Source organism: Rhinoderma darwinii, chromosome 11 (genome assembly GCF_050947455.1).
Source record: "Rhinoderma darwinii isolate aRhiDar2 chromosome 11, aRhiDar2.hap1, whole genome shotgun sequence".
NCBI classification, from domain to species: domain Eukaryota; kingdom Metazoa; phylum Chordata; class Amphibia; order Anura; family Rhinodermatidae; genus Rhinoderma; species Rhinoderma darwinii.
In genome coordinates, this window is record NC_134697.1 from 87,281,667 (window position 1) to 87,295,838 (window position 14,172).

General features: G+C 41.0%; 3 protein-coding genes across 7 annotated transcripts in view; 1 reads left to right on the top strand and 2 right to left on the bottom strand.

Moving 5' to 3' along the window:
* LOC142663716 (uncharacterized) overlaps positions 1-14,172 on the top strand; it is a 121,080-nt gene that overhangs the window by 13,866 nt on the left and 93,042 nt on the right. The gene's annotated exons all lie outside the window — the stretch shown is intronic.
* Positions 10,324-12,044, bottom strand: LOC142663843 (uncharacterized). Its single transcript, XM_075842673.1, has one exon. It carries the CDS (start codon positions 12,042-12,044, stop codon positions 11,178-11,180), a length of 867 nt encoding a protein of 288 aa, XP_075698788.1. The 3' UTR covers positions 10,324-11,177.
* LOC142663729 (uncharacterized) overlaps positions 11,958-14,172 on the bottom strand; it is a 42,445-nt gene continuing 40,230 nt past the window's right edge. For 3 of the 4 annotated variants that reach the window (XM_075842536.1, XM_075842540.1, XM_075842538.1), the window contains one exon: positions 11,958-12,306. In XM_075842536.1, the coding sequence (XP_075698651.1) occupies positions 12,047-12,306 (260 nt within the window). In that variant the 3' untranslated portion in view covers positions 11,958-12,046. The remainder of the gene's footprint in view (positions 12,307-14,172) is intronic. The other variant, XM_075842537.1, reaches the window with a different exon arrangement.

Here is a 14,172-nt window from a genome sequence, read left to right on the forward strand (position 1 = left end):
TTGAAAGAGCTAATCGTTCCCGATCAAATGGGATTTATTTCATGTAGGGTACCATTGATTCTTCTCGGTACAGCTGCTGAAAAGGTTTTCAACCAAGTCAACAGGGATTTTATGCGTTCTACCCTTATGAAGTTTGGTTTCCTGTCTAGTTTCATCTCTGCCTTATTTTGCTTATACTGTACGCCAGCAGCTCGGGTTAGGGTTAATAGTAAAATTTTTAATATGAAATCGATCAGAAAGTGTATTAATTTTCATACTCCTTCTCTCGCCTTCTAGACTGATTGTTTTATAACCTGTGTGCTGTCCTTCTCACCTACTCATATAGCGACATATAATGATATTTTGTTTGGCCTAAAAGCTTGTGTATTCTAATCCTATGGTTATCGCCTCTACATATTTACCTTCCTGCTACTTCTAATAATCTTCCAAAACAGACGACACCTTGATTGGAGGTCACCCTCCGTCTTTTTGTTTTGTTTCCATTTCTTTTCATTAAGTTTTATTAAGCGGTCTGGTCTCGTGCGCATTTTGTACTCCGTACTATATAAAATATATGTCTATATAATTTTGTTTTTTGTATTTTATTTTTGCTTTTGTTCAACTATTGTTATTGGTACATAAGATTTCTTAGCTACACAGGCTTTTGACATATCATGTGTTTTTTAAGCCGCCCTGCGGGGTCAACAAATGGCTTTGTGCTCGATTTTTTTGTCTTTTTATCAGTTATAAAAAAAACTTTAAAAAAAGTTTTAAAAAAATCTTCTGAGCCACTTGGAACGCGATGAAGGAAATAAAGGCTGAAATTATCTCTAGTAGTATTCTGACATTTCACATTCTTAAAATATAGTAGAGATCCTAACTGATCTAAGACAGGGACATGCGCTAACATTGCAGCGTTCCTGGCTTAAGCACTCAAACCGTAAGCCCCCCAGCCACAGCACGCAGCCCACAGCCCACTTGTTCCCTGATTCTGTCTAAAGTGACTTCTGTTGAATGTGAGGTTACTGCGCTTTTCTATGAGGTGAAATATGTGAATCGGTTGAGCCACTAGCTCACAGCTTATGTGCTCAAAATTCAGCTTTCCCCCTTTCCCAAAGAGCACCACTTACAGGGGATGGAACGTACTACTTTTTTGAGTGATGAGATCTGGAATAATGTACTGTAAAAGTAAGCTGGATCAGCAACCTTCTCATTGCACTGCCTCCACACCACACTGCAATGTTTCTTTTTACATAAGGCTACACATCAGGATTTGAATCGGGACCTACACAGAAGACACTCACCGTTTAGGCACTGGGCATGCAACAGACCACCAGCTCAGGATGTGCCTTGAGTTTTCTTACAGTTCCCATAAAACCAAATGAAAATGTCACTTTCAGCAGGAATAAGAACGTCATCTTTGGAAGAGTTTGTGACCGGCTCTTGACAGCAGAGGTAGCGCACTGGTAAAGTTCTCTGCTGATATATTAGAGGAGTGAGGAACAAGCAGGTTCAATCCCCAGTATCTCCTCCTTGTGTCTTGAGCCTTGAAAGAACTCAAGGCCCAAATCACCACTATGTCATGTTTCGATGTGATCTAGTGTTTTTCTTGTTGATTACCTCTTTTTATTTTAGGAGGTGAAAAAAGTTTCATCAAGCCGTGTAGCCGGCTCACAGCTTACGTGATATGCAATAATGTTCTGTAAAAGTAAGATCAAATGTAAATTCACTTACAGAAGGAATAAGAACATGTCATGTTTGGAAGAATTTGCCATAAGTTCTCAACAGCAGAGGTAGCGCATGGGTAAATTTCTCTGCTGATAAATTAGAGGAGTCAGAAACATGCAGGTTCTATCCCCAGGATCTCCACCCTGTGTCTCCAGCCTTGAAAGTGCTTAATCCCCAAGCTGCAGCAATGTCTTGTCCCAATGTGATCTAAAGTGTCTTTTGTCGAAAATCCAATTACCCCCCTTTTTTTTTTTAAAGAGGTGATAAATGGGCTGCGGTGTGGCTTGTGTGGTCTAAGTTGAGTGCAGGGATCACTTCTATGTCAATGTGGCTTCTAACCCTCACGTTGGCCTCCTGGTGACCTATGGGTTATGATACCTGTTTGAGTGATGTGTATATTGCTGAAATTTGCAATAATCTACTATATAAATACTGCTGTCTAGAAAAAGAGAGAGCTGTATAAATATACTCACTGTTTAGACACTGCATAAGGACCACACCACCAGCTCAGGTTGATCTCTAGACTTTCTTATTATCCCCATAAGACCAAATGTAAACGTCACTTCCAGCAGGAATAAGAACATGTCATCTTTGGAAGAATTTGCTGCTGGCTCTTGACAGCAGAGGTAGCACACTGGTAAAGTTCTCTGCTGATAGAGGAGTCAGGAACATATGGGCTCTATCCCCAGGATCTCCTCCTTGTGTCTCCAGCTTTTTCTCAGTGTAGGTTCATCTGGTGAGGAATTATTTTAAAAGAGAAATGCATTGCCCTGTTGAGCGTAAGCCGCTTGACAAAATTGTTGAAAATATATTGTTACTTTTAAGCACAGGCAGCAAGATTGTATAAGTAAGAAGAATGACATCTGCCACACAGGCATCATGCAACAAGCTTTGAACCCAGGTGCATGGGCTAACACTCTAGTGTTCTTGTACTCAGCACTTAAACCCCAAGGCCCCAGTCACAGCACTGTCATGCTCCGATGTGCTCTGTTTCTCTTGTTGAAAGTCTGATTGCCCCTTTTTTAAAGAGTTGATAAATGTGTTGTTGCATATCTGCTGTCCAGCTGGCTCACAGCTTCTGAGCTCTAAGTTGAGTGCAGGGATCACTTCTATACGATGTGGGTTCTAATCCCCATGTTGTCCTCCTGGTGCTTCCCCCTTTCCCAAGGAGCCAACTATGGATTATGATACTGGTTTGTGTGATGAGTATTATTGAAAATTTTCCGCTAAGTACAGCCGTCTCAAAAAAGAGACTGCTGTACAAGTAACATCCTTCATATAAGTAACTTTCTTACACAGCCATATACTCATTGCACTGACTTCACACCAATATCCAGTAAAGTACCTATTTAGACAATGCCACAAATCAGGACTTGAACCAGGGTCTACACAGAAGACAATCACTGTTCAGACACTACTCATGCACCATGCTACCAGCTCAGGTTGTTTTCTGGACTTTCTTATTGTTCCCATAAGACTAAATGTAATCATCACCTCCTGTCATCTTTGGAAGAATTTGCAGCTGGCTCCTCACAGCAGAGGTAGCACACTGGTAAAGTTCTCTGCTGATAAATTAGAGTCAAGAACATGCAGGCTCTATCCCCAGGATTTCCTCCTTGTGACTCCAGCCTTGAAAACACCTAATCTCCAAGCTGCTGCGCTATCATGCCCCAATGTGATCTGAAGTTTCTCTTCATGAAGTTATAATCCGGCCTCAGGATAAGCACAGTTGGAGTCAGTTTAGATTCTTTTAAGGCAGGTTTCAGACGTTAATTGCCGCCTTGAGCTGCAAGGACACGGGAGCTAGACGATTAGGCAGCCATTCCACTCAGGAGCCAAGATCTGCCCCATTACCTCACTTTTTATGAGGTGACAGGGTGACGAAATATGACACTTGTTTCAGTCATGAGTATATTGCTGAAATCTGCAATAATGTACTGTAAAAGCAAGCTGGTTCAGAAGCATAAGTAGCTTTCTAATGCAGCAACCTTCCCATTACACTGACACCACACAACAAAGTACCTTTCAGACAATGCCACACAACAGGACTCGAACCAGGGCCTGCACAGAAGACACTCACTGGTCAGACACTGCTCATCCACCAGACCACCAGCTCAGGTTGATCTCTGGGCTTTCTTATTGTCCCCATAAGACCAAATGAAACCGTCACCTCCAGCATGAATAAGAACATGTCATCATTGGAAGAATTTGTGCCTTGCTCCCTACAGCAGAGGTAGCGCACTGGTAAAGTTCTCTACTAATAAATTAGAGGAGTCAGGAGCATGCAGGTTCCATCCCCAGGACCTCCACCTTGTGTCTCAGCTTTGGAAGCCTTTCCCCAGTGCAGGTTCACAAGGTGAGGGATTCTTTTAAACGAGAACATTATTGTAAAAACGTTGGTGGCTTTAAGCACAGGCAGTAAACGTGTATAAGTGAGAAGAATGCAATCTACCACACCAGTGGCATGCAGGAAGCTTCAAACCCAGGTACGTTGGCTAACACCGTAGTGTTCCTGAACGCAGCACTTAAAGAAACACTGCAGTTTTTTTTTATTTATTGCACCCTCCAATTGTACATTGGTGTTGCAGTGGGGTGCCGTGTGCAGAAATACTTACCGATCCCCGAATCTTGTCTTTTTCGTGTCGAGCGCCGCTCACGTGATCTTCCCTCTGACCTGTCAGGAATGCAGTGAGCACCTGAGTTCTGGTTTCAATGGGAGCCTGAATGAGGACAGAACGAGGCGCCATAGGAATGCATTGGGAGCCTGACTTCCTATTTTCTGAAGAGCACCGATTCCAGACCAGGTCAGAATGAAGATCATATGAGCGGCGCTGGACGCGAAAAACAACAAGATGCGGGGATCGGTAAGTATTTCTGCACACAGTACCCCACTGAAACACCAATGTACAAATGGAGTGTGCAATAAAAAAAAAAAGTGGAGTGTTTCTTTGAGTCCCAAGCTCCCCAGTCACAGCGCTCTCATGCCCCGATGCGGTCTAAAGTGACTTCTGTTGACAGTCAGAATACGGCAATTTTTTTACGAGGTGAACGAAAACGGTTATCTGGTGGAGCCGTCGTCTCACAGTTTATGTGTTCAGACACAACAGTAATTGCCACCAGCACCTTATTAGTAGAATGTTTTATCCCCGGCAGCTGAGAAACATTCGCAGGACTGAAGGCAGGAGGGGAAATCATGTCTCCACAGGAGCGCTTCTTTATAGGGTGCAGGAGTCTCAATATAAATCAAGTAGAAAAATAAATGACACAATCAAATTACAAAGATGTGATATTATTTTTCTTTTTAAAGACTATTTTGACGCAGCAATTATACAACAAGAAAATTTTTATTCTTTTTACATGGAAAGAAAGCAAAACAACAGGAGGCAAGATGATAATTTTAGGCTCAACTCCAAGCAGTAAAGCTCATATAAAGTGCATATACTTCCCCTTCCCCCAGAGCCGCACCATCCATGAGGCGAGATAAAGTATAATCGCCTCAGGCGGCAGCCTGCTGCCTCTCTGAAGGGGTGGCGGCCCTACTCTCGTGCTGTTGTACCCTAATGTGATCTAAAGTTTCTTCTGTTGAAAATCCGAATACCCCTTTTTGATAAATGTGTTGTTAGCTGCGGTGCTGCTGGCTCACACCTTGCAAGACCTGAGTTGAGTGCAGGGATCACTTTTATACAATGTGGGTTCTAATACTCACGGTGGTCTCCTGGTGACCTTAGGCAGCTCCCCCCTTTCCCCAGTTTTTTTTTTCTGCTATTGATAGTTGAACATAAGCTTTTTAGAATTTGAGCGATACTGACTGAGACCAGATCCTCTACCCATACTTTCATTTCAGAAACTACCAAAATAACATTTTAATGTGCATAAATAAGACATAAACCCATGATCTAAACAGACTCTGTCACATCCAAAAAAAAACAAAAAACGACAACAATCAGTATATAGCTTATAAAACGCAGATTCCAAATCTGTATTTTTAATCTTTCTACTCGCTTGCATTCCCCCGCTGTTATCCTGCAAACAGGCCGTGCGCTGCACGCTGATGCATAGATAGAACTCGTAAGCTCTGCAATGTAATGGAGAGGTCTCCTAGGACTCATCAGTAGGCAGCGCGCGGCCTGTTTGCAGGATAACATCGGGGGAATACGAGTAGAAAGACGAAATTTAAAGATTCAGAATCAGCGTATTTTAAACTATTACCTGATTATTGTAGTTTAGTTGGGTTTTCGGAGTTTCTTTAATATAGACCTGTAGTGGAAACACAACTTTCCATGTCTGCGCCCCCCATCTGACTGTATACCACACTCTACACTTCTTTTATGTATACTGTACTTACTTTTTAAACTGCTGCCTTGTCTGTGCTTTAAAAAAGCCTCCATCTTTATTCTTAGATTTCCCCAGCTTTCTCTTCCTCTCTGCTTTGCTATCAATCACATGACCAGCTAAAGACCATATAATTTCTTTATGCTGGGGGAAACTGTGATTATCATTCTCTCTATATTCTCCTAAATAACCTGAGAAACAATAAGTATACAGACAGGGAGGCTGCACTATATTCTTCTACACCTGTGTGACAGGATCCTGCCCAAGTATCAGTGGCAGTTGATGATAGAAGTTTCTGTTTCCCCCTGTGTATAACTAGTGCGGTACAGAAACTGCTGAAGCCTGTGATGGGTGACACATAGATCTCCATAGACCCAAGTAGAGAAAGTAGTCACCGAGCCGGATTCACACTTCTGCTAAGCAACCATCCCCGTCTGATATATAGAGATAAATAACAGGTGAGAGACTGACACATGGAATACCAGAATGTAGCACATGGGAAAGGTTAGTTTTGGCCGGAGTGTCCCTTTAAGTATAATATTGCCCCTATTGTACAAAAATGTGTAATATAAGGAACAGTTCTGCATAACACACCGTAACATACGAGCGCTTGAAAAGTTTAGTTATATTAAGGTTAAAACAGAATATGTTTAATAATAATATACAAAGGTCAATACAACTTAGTACACTATTTATTTTAAACATTGGGACAGTGGACTAGGGTACATCACCTGCGTGAGGTAAAGGGGCTTCTGTCCTCAATATAAGAAACGGTTTATTTACAGTAACAGTAGTAAAACATTATAAAGCCCCAATGCAAGAAGTGGTAATAAACATTAATAACGTATTATAAGGCAAATGTCTAGTCCTTTTCTTACAACTCTGAACACATGAAAGTAGTATGGAGTTAATTTAATACGTAAAGATCATCCCAATTCTGTTAGAGATAGAAACCCCCTCCCCCCAGGCAAAATTGACTACATACCCCCAGATTTTATTTATTTTTTTCCTCACTCTGGGTCCGATAGCATGGTCTGGGAAGGGTTTGCGATCGATGGATGGTTGACCTTTTTGCAACCAATGTTACTCTAGCAAATAATCTTTGTTGAAGTTTGGCGGCTGCATATAAACTGACGGGTCTGTACTGGGGGAATTCCCTAAAAATGTTGAACTCTCTCAATCTCTATCCAATTGTAAAAAAAAATTTAAATGCTAAACAAAGCATCACTTAAAGAGGATCTGTCACCAGATTTCACATTACCATATCTTAGACCTGATGAGACTGATGTACTTCCTTTGAAATTCCATGCTAGAATGGCTGTATAATCCTTATTCAAAATTTTCTGCCCGATATTAAAATGAACATTTTATGTAAGTTAGGCAGATATGCAAAGTTATGTAACAATGTTTACAGGAATACCCGACAGGTGGGGTTAAAGGAAGGGAAGGATAGAGGAGATAGAGGAGATGAAGGAGGGCTGATAGCCCATGGGGAATAACTTCCAAGATCAAACCTAGTTTGCTGGGAAGCATTCACTATCACATGTTCATTTATACATTTTTTGTAATGTTTATTATTATGGCAATGCATTACTGTATGATTTGTGTTTTTTTTGTGTGGTGAAAAAATTAAATAAAAATATGTTTAAAAAAAAAAAAAAAAAAATGAACATTTTAGGAGACCAAGTATATGTATGATGCCATCTCAATCTCCTCTCATCTAGAGCTGACAAGCTCCTCTCAGCATCCCTCCTCCCCTGCACTGTATTGAATCTCGCACATGCTCAGTACAAGCTGCAGTTTCCCTGGCTCTGTAGTGAGAGAGCCTGTCCTTCAAAAGCAGTTTTAGTGTTGGAATTAGAAGCTGTAATTCATCTGCTGCCTTTTTTACTGCAAAGCCAGGAAAACTGGAAGCGTGTACTGAGCATGTGTGAGATTTCAGCATGGGGCGAATGAGGAGGGACACTTATAGGAGCTTGTCAGCTCTAAGTGAGAGGAGATTGAGATGACATCATACATATACTTGGTCTCATACATATATTTGGTCTCATAAAATGCTCATTTAAATATCAGGCAGTAAAACTTTGAGAAAGGATTACACAACCATTCTTATAAAGATTTTCAAAGTCAGTACACCAGCTTCATCAGGTCTGATATCTATTTAATGATATATGTAGTTTGTATTGTTTAATCTGGTGATAGATCCTGTTTAACAGTACTAGATGTGTTGGCAATCCCTACCTGGGAGTGCCGCATTATACCACAGATTCGGAGGTCAATTATGCAATTTACTGAAATCAACCTTGGTCTCTGACATATCATGAAACCCCAAGCTCTGACTTCGGTCTGTGAAAGATGAGACAGCTGTGGGTATTATGTGCATATTCTCTAGAGCCTTCCTAGTTACAGCTTAAAAAAAAAAAAATTCTCTCGTGAGATCACCCAAAAATCAGTTTTGCAACGCATCATAACAGCCAGCAAATCAGTGAAATTCGAGTCTGCCAAAAAAGTTTACTAACTCTCTCTGAAAAAAGTATACTCTGTCTATGGCATGAGATATGAAGCTGTTGGTCTATAGCAGTGTTTGTCCTCGAGTACCTCCAACAGGTTATGTATTGAGAGTTTCAGGTGATTTACTTATTGTCATAGCATCAGTCATTACCCACAGGTGTTTTCTATATATGAAATCCTTAAAACAATGACCTGTTGGGGGATACTTGAGGACTAGAGTAGAGAGACACTGGTCTATAGTATTTTAACCAACTTTATTTGTATTGTAGTCTTGCCAAATGTTGTTCTTTTGACCCTGGGACTTTATTTTACTTTGATTAAAATGAATACCATGACCTGGGCAACAAAGAGAATGGCTACCCTGCTGGACTTTGAGTCATAAGCCGTTTCCTGTTCCTTTAAAGGTTTTATAATTTTATATAGGTTCACGCAAAAAGAAAAAAAAATTCAGGAGGAATACACACCACACTGCACATCTGTTTCCCTATTTCCCCACTTCAGTCTCCAGAAATTTGGACAACACAAAATTTTTCTAACTGAATACTCTTCAGTCTGGACATGCAGATGTCATGCACCCGGACATTGAAGAGAAGGATTATTACTAGATTCCAGAAAGGAAAGTCTCTTCTAACAACTTGTGATAATCAGCTTACTGATTGGGTGCTCCTAGTCAGTTTAGGACATTGTAGATTCTAAAGTAAAGAATTCCCCAGCGCCTCAAATAGAATCCGCTGCAAAACTTTTATCCTACACCGCTTATTGGCCAGTTTAATTAATATGTTCATTTTATTAAGCGGGTAGTTACATTTACGCGGATACCAAATATGTATACTATTTTAGTCTGAACACTAAATGTTTTGGTTGATCACAAAGCATTTTAGTCTTAGCTTTTTTTTTGCGGGGAGCTTTAGTAGTAATGGAGGCATCTTAGGGGTTAAACAGCCAAGTTCAGAGTTCTCAGGCATTGATACAGGAGGCCGGCTGTCAATCACAGCTGTGCTTATGTCATCCCTATGCTATACAGATATGGTGATGGTGCAGGCTTTTAGCGCCATAAACATGTGGCACTTGGAGCCACCGGTTTACATGTTTTCAAAAGGATTATATTCGAGGTGCTATCGATTTCTTTACTAATAACGTTTCTTATATCTGTGCTTAGTTCACAGTAAAAACGCTCGAACCTGGCGAATAAAGAAACCATTGATCTGTATTCTCCCCATATAAAGCAAAAGTCTAAAAATATTGATCGATATTTTAGACTCCATCGATCAGTGTTCTACCAATAGATATCAAGAGAGTGAAAGACTCTTGACTTTAAGGGCAAAGCCCCACGTGGCGGAATTGCTCTGGAATTCCGCTGCGGACACTCCGCAGCGGACCCGTTTCTCCATTGCCTTCCACTGCTTTTTAGTAGGGTTCGTTTAGACGATGCGGAAAATTCCGCTGCGGAGCATAGGCTGCGTTGCGGAATTTGGTGTCCGCAGCATACAATGGATGTTGCGGATGTGTGGCGGACTGGTTGCGGACTATTTGCGGAAGTTCTCCATTGACTTCAATGAAGATTCTAACTTCCACAATGAAGTCCGCAGATGTAATGTACATGTTGTGTGAGCTGCGGAGCGTATTGTTTTTTTAACATGACATTTCTTAATTCTGGGTGGACCTATGTATTTCTAGGTCTACAACCAGACTGAGGAAGTCAATGGGGCTCCCATAATTATGGGTGACTACGTGTGTGCACCCGTAATTATGGGAGCGTTGCTAGGCGACGTCAGTAAATAGTCACTGTCCAGGGTGCTGAACGAGTTAAGCGATCGGCAGTAACTGTTTCTGCACCCTGGACAGTGACTACCGATCACAATATACATCAACCTGTAAAAAAAAAGTTCATACTTACCGAGAACTCCTTGCTTCTTTCTCCAGTCCGGCCTCCCGGGATGACGATTCAGTCTAAGTGACGGCTGCAGCCAATCACAGGCCAATAACAGAATGCAGCGGTCAAATGGACTGCCGCGTCATCCAGGGAGGTCGGGCTGGATGCCGAAAGAGGGACGCGTCACCAAGACAACGGCCAGTAAGTATGAAATTATTTTACTTTCACTAGGGAAAGTGCTGTCCCTTCTCTCTATCCTGCACTGATAGAGAGAAGGGAAGTACTTTCACCTCAATATGCAACGGCCAGTCCGCATCAATTTACTGCACATTTTGGGCAGATCCGCAACAGAATCTGCAACGCAGATTCTGTGCGGCATTGATGCGGACAGTTGCGGAAGAAATACGCCACGTGGGGCCATGCCCTTACACATCTCCTCCACATAGAAGTAAATGGACTTTATGGTTCTGTATTTTTAGATTTCTTCTAAGAAAATACTGGTCCGTATTAAGCATTTTAGTGGTTGTCCATTTGTCACAAGAAAAACTCAAGGCACAGATTCACCGAATCGTTAGGAAAGAAAATATTTACTCATTAGCTCATCGTAACTCCTGATCCTGCAGGCTTGTCAGATAGAAATCAGAGGATATCCTCTGTTGGAAGATCCCCTAGCAGATACTACAGTGGTAATTCAATGCCTACAGTGTGAATATTAAAATGACTTGTGGTTGAAGAATTTCACACATTTTGAACATCAAAAAAGCTTCTCCTCTGTGTGAGTTGTTAGATGTCTATCAAGATATGATTTCCTGTCAAAACATCTCCCACATTCCGAACATAAAAATGGTTTCTCTCCTGTGTGAGTTCTCTGATGTTGCTCAAGACGATGTTTCACCATAAAACATTTCCCACATTCTGAACATGAAAATGGCTTCTCTCCCCTGTGAGTTCTCTGATGTCGCTCAAGACAATGTTTCACCATAAAATGTTTCCCACACTCCGAGCATGAATATGGTTTCTCCCGTGTGTGGATTCTCTTATGTTTAACAAGTACTGATTTCTTGGTAAAGCATTTCCCACATTCTGAACATACAAAAGGTTTATCTCCTGTGTGAGCTATTTGATGTCTCTCAAGACGTTGTTTTACCATAAAACATTTCCCACATTCTGAACATGAAAATGGTTTCTCTCCTGTGTGAGTTCTCTGATGTTGCTCAAGATGTGACTTTCTGTAGAAACCTCTCCCACATTCTGAACATAGAAATGGTTTATCTCCTGTGTGAGTTATTTGATGTCTCCAAAGATGATGTTTCACCATAAATAGTTTCCCACATTCCGGACACGAAAATGGCTTCTCCCCTGTGTGAATTCTCCGATGTGTAATTAGACTTAATTTCCTGGCAAAACATTTTCCACATTCCAGACATGAAAATGGCTTCTCTCCTGTGTGAGTTTTTTGATGTTCCACAACAGCTGATTTCTTGGAAAAACATTTTCCGCATTCGGAACACGAATATGGTTTCTCCCTTGTGTGAACTCTTTGATGTTCAACAAGAATTGATTTCTTTGTAAAACATTTCCCACATTCTGAACATGAAAACGGCCTCTCATTTCGGTGCATTCTCATGTGCATGGAAAGGTTACATACAGTTTTATAATGTTTTCCACATTCAGAACATGACCTTTATCTTGTGTAATAGTCTGTGATTGATCGGATGAGGTTTCCTTGTGAGTAGTGGGGTCGGATGACAGATCTCTACTGTAAAGGTGTGACGGTATATTTGGGGTAATGGAGTATTCCCCAGAAGTATGGTAAGGGATATCTTTAAGTTCTGCTTCATAATCTGGAAATAAGGGATGTCCCAGTTTGGTGCAGTCATCTGCTGGAAGTAGAATCAGATTTAATTTATTTAATTCCAAAACACAATCATGTAGATATTATATAACATTCCCCAAGCAGTATAGTTTCCTATTTAATTTGATCTTGTATTTGTCTTTAAAGTTCTTCTAAATTAAAAATGGTAAACAAAAGAACCTACATTTTACAACTATAACAAATACATTTGTGTAAGGGCTAATTCACACAGCCATTTTTCATGTCCGTGTGGTGTCCTAGTCCATTCTTCTGCATGCAGAGTGGAACACAGTAAAAAAAAAAAAAAATGCAGAATGCATCATCGAATGCCGATTTGCAGCCGAGAATTGCCCGTAGAAGTCAATGGAGATCAAAAATAATCGCATCTGTGATACGGTGAATGAAAACCATGTGATTTAGATCTGTTTTAAATCTATATTATGGTTGGGACAATAGAGGATTTTGTTCTTGATGATTTCTGAGAATGTGTACGGATGTAAAAAAAACCTGAATCAAATATGTACAAACATCCGTAATACGGATGTGCTTACGGAACTCAATGTGGATGAAAATAAACCTTGTAATTGTAAATGTGTTAATTCACAGGAACAATTTTGTACACGAAGACATGCAGTGTCAGACACCGTAAAAAAAAATTTGAAAAAAAAACTCAGCATGCTTGGACGTCTGAGAATTTATCATAAAATGAAAAAAAAAGGAGTTTTAGCTAAAAATTTTTTTATTTCCACAACAAATAAAGAAGAAGCAGCAACCCAAAAAATCTTAGGCAATATCTCCTAAGCATGGCATCACCCCACATGTGGTCATGAACTGCTGTTTGGGTACATGTCAGGGCTCAGAAGCGAAGGAGCGCCATTTGGAGCGTAGATTTTGCTGGTATGGTTTTCTGATGCCATTTCGCATTTCCAGAACGCCTGAGGTAACAGTACGTTGGGAACCCATGATAACAGCCAGGACACAGTAACTCCTCATCAGGGGTGAACCTAGCCCCTCTGCTGCCTGAGACGAACTATAAAAAGGCCCCCCCCCCCCAAATCTATCAGAGTTTTCTCATTACTCGCTTTACACATCAAACATGCAACATATACATTTTCTAAATAGGAAAACATTTGATGGTTATTTGTTATAGTGCTGTTTGAAGTATAGAAAAGATTTAAAGACTTCTTCTTACTGCCAATCAGTGCAGTGCAAATAGTACAGTCTGCCCTGCACTGCCCCATATCTCTCCTCGGCAGCCAGTCTCATTTGTGGCGTCACTCTCTGCAGTTACATTCAGGCCAGTCCAGGACGGATCACGCTTAGCGCTGTTTTGAAGCGGCACGTCCTGGGATGGTTTCTTTGCTCTACCTGCTGTATTGTTGTGGTCTGCCTGTGCTGGCTCGATAACAGTGGTGGATTAATATGATCTTAGGCCCTGGGCTGCACACAAGTTATGGGCCCACTTACCACACGTAAGTATCACCTGCATGTCAAAGTGCATCACATGCCACTCTGCAGACTGTCTCTTAGCCTGATCATCTGCTGCCACACTCACTCTTCCCCACAGCTCCCACCACAGTAATTTACATAGATTGTAAGACCAACATTACAAATAATACCCCCATACTGTTACTGTATAATACCCCCCATACTGTTACTGATTAATACCACCAGACCATAACCACATAGTGACTGAATAATACCTCCATACTGTTACTGAATAATACCACCATACTGTAACTTAATAATACCCCCATACTGTTACTGAATAATACCGCCACACCATAACCACAGTGACTGAATAATACCTCCATACGGTTATTGAATAATACCCCCATACTGTTACTGAATAATACCGCCACACCATAACCACAGTGACTGAATAATACCCCCA

Excerpts from the sequence above, each read along its gene's own strand:
- LOC142663843 (XM_075842673.1), bottom strand. The coding sequence starts at position 12,044 with ATGCACCGAAATGAGAGGCCGTTTTCATGTTCAGAATGTGGGAAATGT.